This window comes from Rhamphochromis sp. 'chilingali' (genome assembly GCF_963969265.1).
Source record: "Rhamphochromis sp. 'chilingali' genome assembly, chromosome: 20".
NCBI lineage: Eukaryota > Metazoa > Chordata > Actinopteri > Cichliformes > Cichlidae > Rhamphochromis > Rhamphochromis sp. 'chilingali'.
In genome coordinates, this window is record NC_137947.1 from 2,113,870 (window position 1) to 2,128,498 (window position 14,629).

A 14,629-nucleotide genomic window follows, 5' to 3' on the forward strand; every position below is an offset into this window, starting at 1 on the left:
ATGCGCACCACCCTCTTTCTCAAGCTTGCTTTTTCTTCGCCATGTGGACTGGTTCAGCCGCATTTTTGTCCAAAAATCAGGTAAGAAGTCATTTTTCTTGTAAAGCCCGTCTACATATATATGTTCACACGTCAGTTAATGTCGCAAGTGCTACTAAGAAAAGAGTACAGGCAGGGTTTTGCCCGGTAAAGGTTTGCTAACGTGGACTAGCTGCACGTGAGTTTCCAAATGATTTTGGAGGGGACTCCATTGCAATAGCAAAGCTCTGTTTTCAGCCCAAATGTAATGTAGTGCTAGCGTCGGTATGCGTCGGTACAGGCAGCGCATTCGGTACAGCACGCACTTTCGCGCCGAGTTTATACTCGGACGCCTGACTGCGTTGCACTTTAGCCAACAACAGTGGAGAAGCGCTCCTTGCTAGCAGACAGGTTAGGGTGTATTTTCTGTCTAATATTTCAGCTTACGTTTTGATGTAGCTTGCAGAAAGCATTTAGTAAGCTGGTGTAAGATGAACTGCATTAATGTTGTACAATGTCCATGGGATTTCTCACTCGACTTTTAATGTCAGATTACACACACATTTACACAATATGCAGTGGTGATGATGTAGATCAATAAATTCATTGTTGTAGCATACAATATTAAAAATAAAACTGATTAATATGAAACATTAACAATGTGCAAATTATTTAGTTTTTTCAGGGACAGTGTAATGAAAATGTCTTTTGTGCTTCTCCCCCAGATACGTTGATGTGGCAGTGCAAATTGTGCAAAAAAGTGGTGTCATCACGAGCTCTGTTATTAAAACACTACAGGTTAGTTCATAGTAGACAGCAGTATCCATGTGCCTATTCTGATTGTGTCTGTGTTTTCAAAACATGGAATGCTCTACATAGCCACTTAAGCAGATCACATACCCAAAGAACTCTAGACAAGTCTGTGAGTTTGGCAACATTTAACTGCCATTTGTGTTCCTGCTGCAACATAGCTTCAGAGCAGGAGTATTTTTCTCACATTAACAACCATCTAAAATGTAACGAGACTGTGCATTGCATGTTTGAGGGTTGTTCTTTCAAAACAAATATCTATGGTACATTCAAGTCTCATCGAAATAGGAAACAATCCTTATACCTTAAAAGACTTTAAAATCGGTATTGCTAACACTATTGTAGGCCAAACATCACCTGATGACAGTACAGACACTATTGTAGAAGAGGACATAAGTGCAAATATTGATCACGATACAACTACAAGTGAGACTGAAGATTTGGCAAATGTAATAGAACTTAATTTTGCATCTCTTTTACTTAAGTTGGAAAACTATTTTCATGTTCCCAGCATAGCAATTGACGAGTTGCTTTCAGAATTGCACTACCTGATAAGCTGTGCATCAGTGCCTTTGACAAATCAAGTAATTGTAGACATACTCAAGAATCATAACCTTTGTCTAGACCAGCCTGTTATTGAAGAACTGACAAAGGCAGTTTCTTTTAACCCTTTGTTAAAAGCCATAGAAAAGGACGGCACACTTGCCACTGCCTTCAAACGCAGACAGTATTACAGAAAACATTTTGAAGTAATTGATCCAATTGAATACATTCTCGACTCCCAAAGCAAGAGAACCTTTCAGTATATTCCTATTCTAAAATCATTACAGCAGATATTTAAACAAGAAAACATACTGAACAAATTTGTCACTAGCCACAATCAGAATCCTTTTGTAAATAAGGAAAAGTATACATCATATAAAGATGGTCTACATTTTCAAAATAATGAGTTTTTCTCAGGCGGTGAACTAAGAATCTCTATTTGTCTTTATGTTGATGATTTCGAAATTTGCAATCCATTGGGGACATCACGGAAAAAGCATAAACTTTGCTCAGTTTACTGGATTTTAGGTAACTTGCCACCAGGTAGTCATTCATCCCTCTCTTCTATTTATTTGGCTCTCTTGTGCAAAAGTGAGGACCTTAGGACCTTTGGCTATCCAAAAATATTTGAGCCACTTTTGCAAGACCTTGTCATTTTAGAGCAGCAGGGAGTGTTCATTGACAATTTAGGGGTCAACTTTAAAGGCACTGTCCAATATGTAGTGGCAGACAGCCTCGGAGCTCATGGATTGGCCGGTTTTGTGGAAAGTTTTTCTGGAGATTACTTTTGCAGGTTTTGTACTGCTACACGCTCAGAGATTGAATCAAAAGCTACAAATAGTGACTTTTCTCTGAGAACTGAGGAGCTCCATCGTGTACATAGCAACTGCACGTGAGACAGGGGTAGCTTGTTGTGGTGTGAAAAGCTCGTGTGTCTTGGCAGACAGTCTGTCTTTCTTCAAGGTCACTGCAGGATTCCCCCCTGATCTTGCACATGACCTTTTTGAAGGTATTGTGCCTTTTGAGATAGCTGAGTGCCTTCGAATACTAATAGGCAAGAAGTACATCACTTTTGAAAATCTAAATAGACTTGTTCAGTCATTTCCCTACAAAGGAGGGGATCAGACTAATCGCCCTCAGAAATTGCCTCACAATTTTCTTAGTAAAAAAACTGTTGGTGGCAATGCACATGAAAATTGGTGTTTACTAAGACTTCTGCCACTTATTATTGGACAACACATACCTGAAAACGAACCAGCTTGGGAACTTCTACTAGATTTGAAGAATATTGTTGAGCTTGTTGTGTGTCCTGTTCATAACAGTGACTCAGTTGCATACCTGGAGAGTAAGATTTTAGACCACCATCAAAGGTACAAAGAAGTATGCCCAGATAGAAGACCATTGCCAAAACATCACTTTCTGGCTCATTATCCCTCAATAATTCGCCATTTTGGTCCACTTGCCTTATTATGGACAATCAGATTCGAGGCAAAGCACACATTTTTTAAAAAAGTTGCTAGACACACAAACTGCTTCAAAAACATAACCCTGTCTTTGTCAACCAAACACCAGCTCATGATTGGCCATTACATGCATTCATCAGGCTGTAGCAAAGCCACTTTTGAGGTTTCACGAGTCTCTGCAGTCCCAGTAGAACTTCTCAAACGTGAAATTGCACATTGTCTTGCTGAAAAGTACCCTGACACAGCTGTAGTTAGCCTTGCCCAGAGTGTGTCTGTTGCGGGCATCTACTACAGGAAGGGCATGTTAATAGTACATGGATCACTGGGGGGTCTGCCAGAGTTTGCTGAAATCCTGCAGATGTGTATTTTGGCAGATTCGTTGGTGTTTATAGTAAAAAAAACTGAGCTCGTGGTACACTGAACACTATGGATCCTTCAAAATTGACCCATCTCCAAAGGAAATTTCTCTTGTTGCACATGAGGATCTGGTGGATTGTTATCCACTTTGTGACTACCAAGTCGGAGCTTCTCGCATGGTTACATTAAAGAGATACATACACTGTTCAGGTAATTTTAATGTCCATGTTGCCGATTAAATTTTTGTGCTGTATAGCAGTTCTTCTCAAAGTTTGGTTCTTAAAAATAGTTGGACCAGAACTTAAATCTACTCGGATATGTTTCAAGCCTTGTAAAAATACTAGGAAAAAAATTGTGCTGCGAAATTCTGAATACCACTAAAAAAAATACCTGCTTCACCATTGTAACATGTACTGAAGTTTGGGAACCACCTGCTCATGTTCTTGCACTTATTTTTTAGAGTAACAGTTGGAGATTGGGACATCAGAAATGACAGCCCCAACAAAGCTTCTGATAATCCTGGGGGAGAACAATGCACTCAAGTTAACCCTTCCTTTGGGGATACCAAAGAATGTTAACGAGTTCAAAGCGGAGATTGAAAATCAGTGCGGAGTTTCTGAACAGTTCAGATTGCAGTACATGGACACAGATTTTAATCAGTTCCTTAACATGACATCCACATTTGATCTAAAAGACATGGACAAAATAAAAGTGATTAAAACAGGTGTACCAGAAACATCCACTGGTAGTAATGAAAGCAGTGTGTCCTCATTTAACTTGGGTAGCCCCTGCTCTGGCCACAACCCTGATTATGACACAGATATACTGTCATCGCCAGAATCCAGGTCATCAAGCTCCTCGAGCTCAGCAAACTCCACGCTGCGATCAGAAGCCTGGCCACTGGACTTTCGCATACCTGAGTTTAGCTTCGATGTAGAGCTGCAATTGACAAAAGGCAACCAGGAATTCCAAGCCAATGGAACACTTTTAACCCTAAAACCAAAGCTCAAGTCTGACATTTTAGAGAGCTTGTCTTCAGAAATTATGAAGTACAAAGCTTACCCTTCAAACAGCAATCTTAGTGATGTTTGCCAAGCTTTGGTTGTAAAGCATCCATGCTTGAAAGAGAAAGGTTCAGAAACTGGATTTTCTGCATGGAAGATCAGTTTGAAGTATAAAATGTCAAACTATCGTGGAAAACTGAAGAACTTAGGGTGTAGTGAGTTGGTCATCAATTCTCTCAAAAGAAGAGGGAACAGTAATGTGCATCCCAACCAAGTCAAGAAACCCAGGAGAGCGGAGGTGAATTTCTGCCCTGATTATCCAGCTGGAGAAACCCGAGAGAGTCAGGAAGAAGAAAGGTTGGTGCTGCTTTCAGAGTTCAAGAAGAAGAACAACAATGAAACCATCAAAGCAAAAATGGCCCAAACCTTTCCTCACCGGAGGCAAGAAATTCTTCAGGACATGCCCTTCGTAGCTGACTTTAAAAGCCGATGGCCAGCTCTTTTTTCTCCACGTGAGGTAACTGAATCAGTTGATCTGCAAATGCAATATTTTAAACCCATCACGCTAAACATTTGTTTATTTTACAGATAAATGCTGAATTCCAGCGCATCACTACGGTCCCGCTAACATCCACATTTATGGCACAGCTGGACAACAACACAACCAAACTGACCAAAGTCTTCAGAAACAAGGGAGGAACATCTGGACGCAAGATCACAGAAATCATGGCTGCAATTGATGAGGTTTGGAATTAATTTTTTTGAATGCTTCATTCCCTCTTTTAATACATATGATTTTGTTGTCTCCTTCTATTGTAAGGTAAAGTTTAATGTTGGTATTATGGGATTGTTTATTCTTTGTCCTTTTCATGATAGTGTTGTCACAGTAATAAAGTTTTAAGTTGATTTGGATACTTCATAAAAAAAATTGCCAGAATTAAAAGCTGTTTTTTACAGGACCGTAGCGTTTCCAAAACGGGATTTGCCGCGGCTCCCTGGGGAGAATTTTGGCATTTACAGTAGAAAAGCTGAAGCTAGAATAAACTGCCATCAGGCACCTTTCAAACCAAGACGGGATAAAGGGAGGTCTCTGAGCTGAGTTTTATCACTTTTCACTTTTGCGCCTTGCCGCATTTACGCGGCTCACAGATTCGGATTTATCACTCTGTAATGATGCGATGGTCTGTCTTATAAAATCAGCTCAAAAGTAAAGCTATTGCACCAACATGCTTTACATTACAAACAGTTTTGAATCTGGTACTTGTTGGTGTTGTCTGTAATATTCAGATTGTGGTCCTGGATGTCCTCTGCTGTTGGTTGTTTTGTGCCGGGATCACACCATGCGTTTTTTCGGCCGTCGCACACGGCTGCCCATGACACACTCTTAGGACTCTAGAGACGTGACACACTGTGCAACACATGAGTTCAGTGACCCAAACTCAAGCAGAGACATGGAAAACATGCAGAACAGTGGGCCCTGAGGACCAGGGTTTTGGGAAACCCTGGCTTAGTACTACAACTGTTTTTTCATTTGTCCTTGCAAAACTTTTACTTTTCATTTGCAGTCGACATGATTATTGAGCTCACCAGGAACAATGGGTATAAGATCAGAAATGTACTGTGCTGGTTACAAAATGCTTTTTTCTCACTTATCTAACTCTTGGCAATATGGTAATAGACAAATTTCCACTTTGGGTGGAATATCCCTTTAATTGATAAGAAACCCTGCAACTTGTATTATTATGTTTATTTACTTATTAATTTTTTTAGAATGTGGACTTCCATGAGGCCGAAAGTGAAATGGAGAAGACACTCATTGGCATCTACGTCATCAAACCAGAAGGAGAGCGTGACCTTGACCCGGCAGAAGACATTGGTATCATAATTGAGGGTGTCGCTGTGCTCAGAGATCTTCCTGATGTTGCCACTGCTGTTGTGTTGTTGTTCGGCCTGATCTACACTTTAAACATGAGCTACCCATCCAACCTCAGGTACACTTTTGAGTTTTTTCAGAAAGTACTGATGGGACTTGATGCTAAGAAGCTATCAAACAAAGTTCAAGTGCTCAGAAACAAACTCCTTGAATAAAGAGGAGGAAGCGGGAGGCCCTTATTGCTTAACTTAGTTTGAATGCTTTACGTTCAGGTATAGTTAAGTTGTTCATAAACACTTTTTTTCATTGTCAGTACTGTTTCTTGGGAACATTCACCAGTTTTAGAGAACAATAATGTTCATTTGCATTTTAGCAAAATACTGTTGCTTAAAAAATTGGTGTTGCACTTCTTCTACTGCTACTTGACAACATACAGAAAATGACAGACATTTTTAAAAGTTTTAGCGGTTAGGCCGCTGTGATTTGATATTTCAAAGAATGTGACATTTGGCAGCTGTCTGCAACTTGGGATGTAACCATAACTTGAAAAACTGAGTAGCACTGTTTTACAGTACAGTTTTTGAACAAAACAGCCAATTTTCACTGTTTTAAATGAGTTTAGTTTGCTCTTTCATGCTTATCAGTGTTTGAAAATAATTCCTGAAACGTCTTGTAATATGTAGGATTTTTTTTGATAATTTGGATGCTTTCTGGACCAGTTGAAAGACAAGTTGGTTAGCACTTCACTGATCTTTGAAGTAAAATATTGTTTTATGCACAAAGTATTTAGTTAAAGTTGTAACAAGTTGTCTGCATTGATTGCACTTTGTGTTAAGCTACGGCTCTACAGTCTTTTCGGTCTGTCAACAAGTATTTAATATGCACTGAATGTGCTTAGTAAAGACAGGACTTTGTTGGATCATTTTTTAAATCATTTTAGTTTGACGACAAGTTGGTTAGCACTTTATACTGATCTACATTTTCTGCACAAAATATTCACTTGGAATTTGTAACAAGTTGCATTGATTGCACTTTGTGTTAAGCTGTTGTGCTTGGAAAAAAGTATTTTATATGCACTGAATGTGCTTATTAAAGGCAGGATTGTGTTTGATAATTTGGGTGCTGTCTTCATTTCTTCCTAAAAGATCTCCCTAAGATTTACTTAAAAATGTTATGTCAAGTGGTTCCACATAACTGCTTTAAGTAACTTTTAAGAAACTTTGCTATTTTGTATGGAAGTAACCAGTGTAAATGATTTATTTGTAATTGTAATGAATAGAAATTACTTAACAATTTTATATAATTCAAAAGCAACAAAGTTATGTAGCAGCTACATAACAGTTTTACAAAGATACTACCTAACCAGGTTATGTCCTTCTAAAGCAGAAAAGTTATGTACCAGCTAAGTAACAGTATTACAAAGATATTGCCTAAACAAGTTATGTAGGCTTAAAGCGACAAAGATAAGTATCAGCTGAGCATTGCAATTAAGTTACATTTAGCCAATACACTTACGTAAATCTAACTTAACAGTATTGAGTTCAAACTAAGTAACAACATTTCTTAAAAGTTACTTAAAGCAGTTGTGTGGAACCACTTGACATAACTTTAAGTAAATCTAATGTTTTATTTTTTTGAGTGTACCCTCCAGATTTCAGCAGGGCCACTGTTGTTGGATGAGGCAATCCACATTACACCAGGGCTTGTGTTGCTGGTTGATGTGTTCCACAATACAAAAGGGCCTGTGCTACTGGCTGAGGACATTCACATTACACCAGGGCCTGTGGTGCTGGCCAATACCATCCACATTTCACCAGTGCCAGTGTTGCTGGCTGAGGCCATCCACATTACACCACTGCCAGTGCTTCCTGTGATTCCACCATCACAACACCAGGGCCTGTGCTACTTGCTGATGCCATCCACATTACACCAGGGCCTGTGGTGCTGACCAATATCATGCACATTTCACCAGGGCCAGTTGTGTTGGCTAAGGCTATTCACAATACACCAGGGTGTGTGGTGCTGACCAATACCATCCATATTTAACCAGGGCCTTTTGTGCTGGATGAGGCCCTTCACATTACACCAGGGTCAGTGCTTCCTGTGAGGCCATCTTCAGCCGACCAGGGCCTCTGCTGCTCGTTGATGCCGTCCACATTACACCAGGGCCTGTGGTGCTGGCCAATACCATCCACATTTCACCAGGGACAGTGCTTCCTGTGAGGCCATCTTCACCACACCAGTGAGTGTGCTTTTGGCTGAGGCCATCCACAAAACATCACGGCCTGTGGTGCTGGCCAATACCATCCACATTACACCAGGGACAGTGCCTCCCTTGAGGCCATCTTCACCCAACCAGGGCCTCTGCTGCTTGTTGATGCCATCCACATTACACCTGGGCCGGTGGTGCTGACCAATATCATGCACATTTCACGAGGGCCACTGTTGTTGGCTGAGGCCATCCACATTACACCAGGGACAGTGCTTCCTGTGAGGCCATATTCACCCCACCAGGGCCTCTGCTGCTCGTTGATGCCATCCACATTACAACAGGGCCTGTGCTACTGGCTGAGGATATTTAAATTTGACCAGGGCCTGTGTTGGTGGCTGATCCCATCCACAATATACAAAGGCCTGTGCTACTGGCTGATGCCATCAACATTTCACCAGGGCCAGTGCTCCCTGTGAAGCCATCTTCACCACACCACTGCCTGCGTTGCTGTCTGATACCATCCACCTTTCACCAGGGCTTGTGTTTCTGGCTGATGACATCCACAAAACACAGGGGCCTGTGATACTGGCTGATGCCATCCACATTACACCACTTCCAGTGCTTCCTGTGAGGCCATCATCACCACACCAGGGCCTGTGGTGCTGGATGAGGCCATTCACATTACACTAGGGCCTGTGCTACTCGTTGATACCATCCACATTTCACCAGGGTTTGTGTTGCTGGCTGATGCGATCCATAATGCACAAGGGCCTTTGCTACTGGCTGAAGACATTCACATTACACCAGGGCCTGTGGTGCTGGCCAATACCATCCACATTTCACCAGGACCACTGTTGTTGGCTGAGGCCATCCACATTACAACAGGGCCTGTGCTACTGACTGAGGATATTTACATTTCACCAGGGCCTGTGGTCATGGCTGAGGCCAATTACATTTCACCAGGGCCTGTGTTGGTGGCTGATCCCATCCACAATATACAAAGGCTTGTGCTACTGGCTGATGCCATCAACATTACACCAGGGCCAGTGCTCCCTGTGAATTGAATTCTATAAGATAAAGCCATGAATATGTGTGTCTTCTATCAAAAGTTACAGCTATTTATATGAAGTTGTACAAAAGCACTTCATTTCGTCAAGACAGTGCGTTTCTCACTGTTACATGCATTTAAATGGGGAATTCGCCCGAAACAAAGTATAGATTTTCATTATGTGAATAACTTGAAAATCTCAGCACAAACAACTGCAAAACCTGTTTGCCCAGCACGGGGATATTGAATTCTATAACATAAAGCCATAAATATGTATGTATGAGTCTTCTATCAAAAGTTAGAGCTATTTTTCACATTTTCCCTGGTGTAATGTGTTGCTGGCTGAGGCCATACACATTCCACCAGGGCCTATGCTCCCTGTGAGGCCATATTCACCACACCAGGGCTTGTGCTGCTGGATGATACCATCCACATTTCAGCAGGGCCTGCGTTAATGGCTCATGCCATCCACATTACACCAGGGCCTGTGTTACTGGCTGAGGACATTCACATTACACCAGGGCTTGTGGTGCTGGCCAATATCATCCACATTTCATCAGGGCCACTGTTTTTGACTGAGGCCATACAGTTTACACTAGGGACAGTGATTCCTGTGAGGCCATCTTCAAGCCACCAGGGCCTGTGGTGCTCACCGATATCATGCACATTTCACCAGAGCCAGTGGTGTTGGCTAAGACCATTCACATTACACCAGGGTGTGTGGTGCTGACCAATACCATCCATATTTCACCAGGGCCAGTGTCTTTGGATGAGGCCATCCACATTACACCAGGGTCTGTGCTACTCGCTGATACCATCCAAATTTCACCAGGGCTTGTGTTGCTGGCTGATGCGTTCCACAATACACAAGGGCCTGTGCTACTGGCTGAGGACATTCACATTACACCAGGGTGTGTGGTGCTGGCCAATACCATCCACATTTCACCAGGGCCACTGTTGTTGGCTGAGGCCATACACTTTACATTAGGGACAGTGATTCCTGTGAGTTCATCTTCACCACACCAGGGCCTGTGCTTTTGGCTGAGGCCATCCACATTACACCAGGGCCTGTGGTGCTGACCGATATCATGCACATTTCACCAGGGCCAGTGGTGTTTGCTAAGGCCATTCACATTACACCAGGGTGTGTGGTGCTGACCAATACCATCCATATTTCACCAGGGCCTCTGTTGTTGGATGAGGCCATCCACATTACAAAGAGGCCTGTGCTACTGGCTGAGGATATTTAAATTTCAATAGGGCCTGTGTTGGTGGCTGATCCCATCAATATTACACCAGGGCCAGCGCTCCCTTTGAAGCCATATTCACCACACCAAGGCCTGCGTTGCTGGCTGAGGCCATCCACATTACATCAGGGCCAGTGCTCCCTTTGAAGCCATATTCACCACACCAGGGCCTGTGCTGCTGGCTGATACCATCCACATTTTACCAGGGCCTGCGTTGCTGGGTAATGCCATCCACATTACACCAGAGCCTATTCTACTCGTTGGTGCCATCCACATTACACCAGGGCCTTTTGTGCTGGATGAGGCCCTTCACATTACACCAGGGCCTGTGCTACTCGTTGATACCATCCACATTTCACCAGGGTTTGTGTTGCTGGCTGATGTGATCCATAATACACAAGGGCCTGTGCTACTGGCTGAAGACATTCACATTACACCAGGGCCTGTGGTGCTGGCCAATACCATCCACATTTCACCAGGACCACTGTTGTTGGCTGAGGCCATCCACATTACATCACGGCCTGTGATGCCGCCTTCTACCACCCACATTACACCAGGGACAATGCTTCCTGTGAGGCCATCTTCACCACAGCAGGGAGTGTGCTACTGGCTGATGCCATCCACAATACACAAGGGCCAGTGGTGTTGGTTTAGGACATTCTAGTTACACCGGGGCCTGTGGTGCTGAATGATATCATGCACATTTCACCAGATCAAGTGGTGTTGGCTATGGCCATTCACATGTGTGGTGCCGACCAATACCATCCATATTTCACGAGGGACAGTGTTGTTAGATGAGGCCATTCACATTTTACCAGGGCCTGTGGTCATGGCTGAGGCCAACTACATTTCACCAGGGCCTGTGTTGGTGGCTGATCCCATCCACAATATACAAAGGCCTGTGCTACTGGCTGATGCCATCAACATTACACCAGGGCCAGTGCTCCCTGTGAGGCCATCTTCACCACACCAGGGCCTGCGTTGCTGGCTGATGTGATCCACAATTCACAAGGGCCTGTGCTACTGGCTAAGGCTATTCACATTACACCAGGGTGTGTGGTGCTGACCAATACCATCCATATTTCACCAGGGCCACGGTTGTTGACTGATGCCATACACATTACACCAGGGACAGTGCTTCCTGTGAGGCCACATTCACCCCACCAGGGCCTGTGCTTCTGGCTGATACCATCCTCATTTCACCAGGGCCTGTGTTGCTGGCTGATGCGATCCACAATATACAAGGTCTTGTGCTACTGGCCAATACCATCCAGATTTCAGCAGGGCCAGTGTTGTTGGATGAGGCAATCCACATTACACCAGGGCCTGTGCTGCTAGCCAATACCATCCACATTAAATCACGGCCTGTGATGCCGCCTTCTACCATCCACATCACATCAGGGACAGTGCTTCCTGTGAGGCCACATTCACGCCACCAGGGCCTCTGCTGCTCGTTGATGCCATCCACATTACACCTGGGCCTGTGGTGCTGACCGATATCATGCACATTTCACCAGGGCCAGTGTTGTTAGATGAGGCCATCCACATTACAACAGGGCCTGTGCTACTGGCTGAGGATATTTAAATTTCACCAGGGCCTGTGTTGGTGGCTGATCCCATCCACAATATACAAAGGCCTGTGCTACTGGCTGATGCCATCAACATTACACCAGGGCCAGTGCTCCCTGTGAAGCCATCTTCACCACACCAGGGCCTGTACTGTTGGATGAGGACATCCACATTACACCAGGGCCTGTGGTCCTGAGAAATATCATGCACAATTCACCAGGGCCAGTGGTGTTGGCTAAGGCTTACATTACACCAGGTTGTGTGGTCCTGACCAATACCATCCACATTTCACCAGGGCCAGTGTTGTTGGCTGAGGCCATACACTTTACTCCAGGGACAGTGCTTCCTGTGAGGCCATCTTCACCATACCAGGGCCTGTGGTGCCTGGCCTAGGATATTTACAGTTTACCAGGGCCGGTGGTCATAGCTGAGGCCAATTACATTTCACCAGGGCCTGTGTTGGTGGCTGATCCCATCCATAGGACACTTGAATATCATAACAACTAGCAATAATAAGCAAATCCGCTTTCCTGCACTTCACTATTTTATCCCATGAAGGCGAAGTAACAAAATCATCCAAAGAAAACTCCATCATCCCACACACCTACCACCCCCACACCAAGAAAACTGCCAAACAGACCAAAAAACACGAAAACCACAGAAAAAGGCAGAGGACGAGCCCCCAATTCATGTTACGACCCGTCTAGGGCCAGGCCATAACATGAGTGAGGCACTCGCTTCCCCCCCAAGACCCAAGCAGCCACAAGAAACAAATCCGTTAGATACAAGGTGATTAATTTACAATGTGAAATAAAGGAACCAAAACGGGAGTGTCAACACTTCAGGGTGAGCCAAGGCCAAAACAATAAACAAAACAAATCTACACAAATCCCGCACCCCTGACCTTACCAAAACAAAGTCAAAAATAAAGACCACCTTAACTAACCCAAAACAGGAGAAAATGGGTTTTGCGAGATCCCGAGTTAGTTTTGCGAGATCTCGCAAAAGTCAGTCTTAATTTTTTTTCTCCCATGTCCTCTGCAGGGCTCCGTACATTGAGGCCTGTGGGGCATTATCAGCCACTGAAACAGTAGACAAATTAATATTTTATACCTTAAGGCTGCCTGTTTATTTAAGGGAGATGAACAATACATTATAATTGTATATAATAATATCACAGATGATAGATTAAATAGGTTTTTGATAGATGCTTGTGCATTGTTAAAGTCTTATATGTTGAAGTGATCTGAGTATGTCATCTGTTCAAAGCCTCTCCCAGTCAGTGCTGTTCTCTATGCCCGTCTCACTCTACATGATATTTTTTAACATCAGCATGCTAAAGGACTTGTTTGGAAGAGACTGCTATTTTATACGCTAAAATATGTTTTTCTTCTGGGCCAAGCTGGTGAAAACACTTTATTATCCTCTAATAGATTTTTTAAATGCTTGGTGATGGTAGTACCCAAAACTATCTGCATCAGGTACTTCCCTGTGTATTTGGAGAGGATCAGAAGTCCCAGGAATAAAAAAGCAACTAATTATTTATCTGCACAGCCATACAAGTGGCTGACTGCTAGTTTGGTCCTCTGAGGCCGTGTCCTAGTCAGTGTGTCTCACTAGATTTCTCTCTCTTCTGTTAATTGAGAGTTTTTGTTTGTTTTGTGCAGTTCTGGTTAATAAGTGAAATTAATAAAAGCTGCAGAAATATTTTCGTTGCATTTCTGTTTGTTCTGTACTTGCTAACTGTCAGTTCAGAAGAAAATGTAACTGCTGTCTTCCTGGTGCTGTTTGCCAACAAACCCGATAATTTACTTCAAAAAAATGCCTACATATATATTTATAAGCTGAGTTATTATATAACTGAATAATTATATCTTTCAATTCATAACTAATAATGTTTTATTCTAAATTTGTGTCTTTTAGCTTCTTCTGCTTATTATTGTTATCCATCCACTTTCTTCTGCTTATCAAGGACTAGTTTACCCGGGCAGCAGCCTAAGCAGAGAAGCCCACATCTCCCTCTCCCCAGCCACCTCCTCCACTTCTTCTGGGATAACACCAAGACATCCTCAGGCCAGCTGAGAGATATAGCCTCTCCAGAGTGTCCTAGGTCTGCCCTGGGCCTCTTTCTCCTTTTCTCATCAGCCTCTCTTCAACGTGTAGGAATAGCAGCTCTACTCTGAGCCCCTTTTGAGTAACTGAACTCCTCAGCCTGTCTTTAAGGGAGAGGCAACACCCTTAGAGAAAGCTCGTGTTTTTCATCTGTCAGTCCTCTGCTCACCTGTCCCCAAACTCGTAAACAAGAGAAGATTAAACTCCTCCGCTTGATGCTGCAAGTCATTGTTTTTTATTGTCTTTTTCTTAATATATTCAGATAATTTTAAAAATATATGTACAACAGTTTGTTTATGCAGTCAGCATTTGTATATATACAGCAGTATTCTCAAACAAGCAACAGCGAACACACCTGTGTGAGGCAAATTCCA

General features: G+C 43.1%; 1 protein-coding gene across 6 annotated transcripts in view; it reads left to right on the forward strand.

The window, feature by feature from the left end:
- LOC308387787 (uncharacterized protein) overlaps positions 1-14,629 on the forward strand; it is a 22,575-nt gene continuing 7,946 nt past the window's right edge. For 3 of the 6 annotated variants that reach the window (XM_080868060.1, XM_080868056.1, XM_080868061.1), the window contains exons 1-4: positions 1,189-3,400; positions 3,651-4,711; positions 4,783-4,938; positions 5,965-6,185. In XM_080868060.1, coding sequence (XP_080724186.1) covers positions 3,680-4,711; positions 4,783-4,938; positions 5,965-6,185 — 1,409 coding nt within the window. In that variant the 5' untranslated portion in view covers positions 1,189-3,400; positions 3,651-3,679. Of the gene's footprint in view, positions 81-363; positions 429-742; positions 816-1,188; positions 3,401-3,650; positions 4,712-4,782; positions 4,939-5,964; positions 6,186-14,629 lie in introns of those variants that run through there. The other 3 variants (XM_080868057.1, XM_080868059.1, XM_080868058.1) reach the window with 3 other exon arrangements.